At 33.4% G+C, this 4,985-nt stretch overlaps 1 protein-coding gene across 1 annotated transcript; it reads right to left on the reverse strand.

Annotated features, from left to right (window-relative positions):
* On the reverse strand, positions 1 to 1,452 carry LOC108985714 (CEN-like protein 2). Its single transcript, XM_018958126.2, has 4 exons — positions 1,204 to 1,452; positions 1,044 to 1,105; positions 540 to 580; positions 1 to 411 (listed from the first exon to the last, which is right to left on the reverse strand). Exons 1-4 carry the CDS (start codon positions 1,399 to 1,401, stop codon positions 194 to 196), a joined length of 519 nt encoding a protein of 172 aa, XP_018813671.1. The 5' UTR covers positions 1,402 to 1,452; the 3' UTR covers positions 1 to 193.
* Between the last annotated feature and the right edge of the window lie 3,533 nt (positions 1,453 to 4,985).

Genomic DNA, 4,985 nt, shown 5'->3' on the forward strand with positions numbered 1-4,985 from the left:
GTGATTCTTTTTATCTGCATGCTTTATTTAATCACATTATCACATACGTACACGGTAATGGATCGATCTAGGATAGAGATATATGACTTGAACAAAAGCCTCAGTAGCTAGATAAGTACTCCACTTTATTCTAATAGCTAGGTTTCTGCAGTAACATGGAGTTTTTTTTTTGCTTCAGTACTTAATTAGCTATCTAGCGTCTTCTTGCTGCTGTTTCTCTCTGCGCATTGAAGTAGACGGCAGCAACTGGGAGGCCGAGATCGTTTTCTGCAGCAAAACTTCGGGTGTTGAAGTTATCCCTTGAAGAAGGTGGCGTTACTGACTGCCTGCGTCTCTGCTTGAACAGAACAAACACAAACCTGTGGATTCCTATATTAGGCTTTGGAATCTCATAGCTCACTACCTCCCTTCCTGTAATGTACAAAAACCCACCAAGAGATCATGAGTTACACTTACAATAGATCAACACCCTATATATATAGCTAACTCTGTAACTCTCTTTTTATTGATTTGGAAGATCATATGATCAATAAACATACCAAATGTAGCATCAGTTGTGCCAGGAATGTCTGTGACCACCCTGCAGATGTAATTTACAGTATTAGTTCTGCCAGTTCTATTTTAACTTAATATAATATCCAAAAGTATATTTCCATCGGCCTTTTGATCTCCTCATGTTGGTTTTCTTTTTAGATCGAAGTTTGAATTTTAAAACCGGTACTAGTACTGTTCTTGATTATTCAGGAGCATATAATTAGATTACATTAATGGTCACGCTGAAACATTAGTACTATATATAAGAGCACAGAGAGAGATAAACAAATATATATATGTTCTGGCTGTGACAAAGTTAGTTAATCTTTAGTCCTGTATATTAGAAAGAACATATATGCATGGTTATCTTTTCATGCTTAATTAATTAAGCGCATGACATGAGATCATCATGTGCTAGTATGACCAGTACAGCCGAGAATTCGTGTCAATTTGGCTGTTTTGTAATTAAGTTTGTTTTTTGTTGGACAGAGCCAGAGGTTATGGGTTACCAGTGCAGGTGCTCCCTTAAATAAGGATCACTAGGGCCAGGAACATCTGGATCTGTCATGACCTGCACATAAAAGATCAAGTAAATATTAATGCATATGTATATGCCAGATAAAAGAGGAGATAAATTAACAGAAGGACTTAATATTCCAATATATATACCAGTGTAAAACAAGATCTCATATCGCCCCCTTGAATTTCAACCTTAGGTTTGGTGGCGACTGTGGAAGGATAGAATTCATGCCCATTGTAGACCTGCTTGGTATCGTAAGTGACAGTCATTTTTATGCTTCTCGTGAAAGAATCGAGAACATCTCCAATGACTCTGCCAACAATGAGAGGTTCTGACATTTTTGCCATTGAAAGAGCAAGGCAGAAAAGGGAGAGAAGTGATCTAGGAAATAGGCCAGGCAGGTGATAAGATTAAGTTGCGAGTAGTTTGTAGTTGGCATGGAAGCTGAAGCACCTTATTTATAGTACTTTTGAAGTACCTGCAAGTCACTTCAGACCAAATATTGTGGCTCCAGATTGAGTATAAAAAAGAACAGAATAAATATTATGGGAACATCTGAAAAAATCATATCGCTAGCTAGGCATCATGTACTCTCTATCTAATGTGGGGCACATCAAGAGCTGCGTGCCTCGCTTTCTATGAACTCTTTTAACAGTATGTGAAGCCCTGCCTGATCTCATAGTACTGCATGGGTCCCTAGTTCTAATTGATTGGCTCATGTATTCCTAACCAATAATAATATCTTGAAACTATTATCACTATATAGCCAAGGGAGGGATCCAGATGATCATAACACACCATTTTTTTTTCCTTGCCAAATTAATCCTCATCACATCGAATGAGAGCGAATTCCATTGGCTTTGGGTGTCTGAGAAACTGAATTAATTGTTTGGGGGTATATTAAAAAAAAAGTACCTTAATTTGCTTGCCATCCAAACGAAGAGAAGACTTGTTTATATAGTGAATAGTGATTTTTTTTTTTTTTTTTAAAGATAATTGTTGGGTAGAAGGAAAAAACAGTATTCTCAGCAGTCGGAGGAGACATTTTAATGAAGGGTACTACTGCATGTGGCGCAAGCTATTCCTAGCTAATTTCCTACGTATGTATGTATACAACAGAGTTTCGATTTCAAATTATCATCTTCACTCTACAAGAAACTGAAAGGAATGAGGACCGGCTAGATTTTGATGTAGGCCGGTAGCTAACTAGCGCAATGATGGGAGGGAGATGGCTTTAATAAGTATGGACAAAATTGAGTAAATCCAAACATGCGGCGGGCATGGGATTTTCCGACTAGCCCTTCCAGCAGAATATATATAGGAGTGGAGACTTGATAATTAATGCTCAATCCTTGTCACATTGAGCGTTAATAAATCGTTCTTTGATGCAAGAGCTGCTGGTAGCGATGCATTGATCATTTGGATCCTTAAAAGTTTTTTTTGTCTAAACTTAATTAGTTGTGGGGATTTCAATAAGGTGGACGCGTGGATGATTTTTATTGGAGTAGAGAGGCATAGATGTGTGCAGCAAACTGTCACGTCCTTGCTTTTCAAGTTGTCATTCCTAATCTCTCTCTCTCTCTTCAAAAGAAGAAAACATAAATTAAGGAAAAACAATAAACTTTTATGGATTCTTCTTGAACGTTGATCAAGGCTTAGAGCTCGATTGGATGTTAGAAGTAAGCTCAGCTCAATTTTAGATTTTGTCTAGTAACATCTGTCTTCAATTAGACCAATTTTAATTCGTGGGACCCATTGACAAGACCACCTAAAAAAATCTGACTTTCTCTTTTCCCTCAAAGATGATGGACCCACCGATTTTGTCTCTTTCTATTCTCCTCTCTCTCGATTTCTCTTTTTCGACCAAAAAATAAAAAGTAATGTTTTAGATCGTACTCTCATATTTTATACATCATATATTATTATTTTTTATTAAATATATGATAATTGAATGATATGTTAAAAAATTCAATAATTTTATGAATAAAAAAATAAAAATAAAAAATATGATATATAATATGTGAAGATAATAAATAGTAAAATTCGATAAAAAAAATATTTTAATTTGATTCTCGAGCGACGGAGAGTCTGCTCGAGCGGGGAGACAAATGTCTCCAACGCTGAATCGAGTGAAGCACAATTTGCTGGTGACTCAAATTTTTTTTTCTTCTTCATTACATGTATTTTTTTCCCTCTAATTAAATAAAATATAAATAAATAATAGAATAAAATGTGGAAATGATATTATAGTTATTTTATTAATAATTATTTTATTTTAGTTTTATAAATTTAGAATAAGAAAATTTGTGTTTATAGTGTTGGGAATATTTTTTATTTATTTATTTGTAATTTTTTTTACTTGCATTGAGAAAATTTATGTTCGAGGCATTATATATTTTTTAACTTTTCATAAATAGTATTAAAATCATATGAACATATTAAAGTCATATTAGATGGGTCCTATATAATTTATTGTACTATTTCAACTTATTACTATTTATAAAAAATTGAACTAAATTCAGCTCAATATCCAAACACAACTTTAACTCTAAGGAAGTCATCTTTTGCATTTAAGGTTATACTAGAGGAGAGAAATCGTTGAATGGAACTCTTAGAACTTTCCTAAAACACTCGTGCACAAAGGAAATTTACCAGTTCTAGAGATTCTTTCAGAGCTTTAGGGCATAAAGGAACTCCACCAAAAATGGCGAGGGCAGTGAGCTGCGTGAGTGCTTAGAGGTCATCTCAAAGTAAAAGAGATTCAGATCCAAAATGGGAAAGGTTGAAGAAGGTGGATTTTCCATAACTAGAAGCCCAAGTACTTTTTATGTATATGATCCCATGCTGTACTACCTCACCCCTCAAGTAATAATTCTCTATTAATAATGCACCATATAATATGCATTCACGCACCATCTAATTTTATTCCCCCCCTAATTAATTCTTTATTCTTTCGCTTTTTCTTTGTTTTCTTGCACCTTCCTAATCCTTGATCACCCGCGTTTGTCTCCTTTTCTCTAATATTTTAAGAACAAAGTTTAGCATCCATCGTGATGCTTCCAAGATCCAAGGCTGTGATTGGATAGTTATATTATTTAATATTTTATTATTATTATTATTTAATATTTTATCGTTAATTTTTTATTAATTTTTATTATTATTTACAAATTACATGAGATCACTCAAATTTATCTTCATATCTTTGAGAAAGGGATGGCCCAAAACCCGATGTATTCTATCAAATGATATAGGTATAATATTTTTAGGATATATTTTAAATTGGGAGTACTTGGGTAAAACAATGTTGTTTTTATATGTTATTTTATAAAAATGCTACTTATTTAAAACATGATTATAAAAATATTGGATGTGTATTATTTTCTTAATAAAAAATTTAACTTACAAAAAAACGTTAATGTTTTCTACTTTTTTTCTTATATAGTTAAGAAGCATATCATATATATATGTTCATCTTTGTTTCCTGCGAGTGCAAAAAATAACGCACATTATTACCTGAGGAGGTCTTAAATTTTGTTTCCTGGGTTGAAATGCAAATGAAAACAGTATTTATTAGGAATGAGTAATGGTATACATCACACTCTCATTCGATTTTGATCATATTAAGTGGTATGTGATACATTCATCACTATTAGATAATAAAGAAATATGTAATAAAAAATTATTTAATGGTAATACATGTATCATATTATACATAATGAGATGGTAATATGATGTATAAAATTTTTGATTAGGAAGATATGCTAACGTAGATCACTCTCTTTTGGGTATGCGGCAACCGGGCTTTAATCTTTGATTAAACAATAACGATTGGATTGGGCTTCAGGACGGTTCCGGAGAGGCTTTTTACTCCACAGTTGGGCCGATGATCAATATCCAACATAGATTAATGGAATGATGGATGATGATTAGG

Source organism: Juglans regia, chromosome 3, assembly GCF_001411555.2.
Source record: "Juglans regia cultivar Chandler chromosome 3, Walnut 2.0, whole genome shotgun sequence".
Classification (NCBI taxonomy): domain Eukaryota; kingdom Viridiplantae; phylum Streptophyta; class Magnoliopsida; order Fagales; family Juglandaceae; genus Juglans; species Juglans regia.

What these genes read in the sequence shown, in the direction of transcription:
- LOC108985714 (XM_018958126.2), bottom strand. Translation starts at nt 1,401, where the DNA reads ATGGCAAAAATGTCAGAACCTCTCATTGTTGGCAGAGTCATTGGAGAT. An exon ending in TGAGATCTTGTTTTACACTG is followed by an intron (nt 1,106 to 1,203) that starts GTATATATATTG and finishes TTTTATGTGCAG; the next exon opens with GTCATGACAGATCCAGATGT. An exon ending in CACAACTGATGCTACATTTG is followed by an intron (nt 412 to 539) that starts GTATGTTTATTG and finishes TGTACATTACAG; the next exon opens with GAAGGGAGGTAGTGAGCTAT.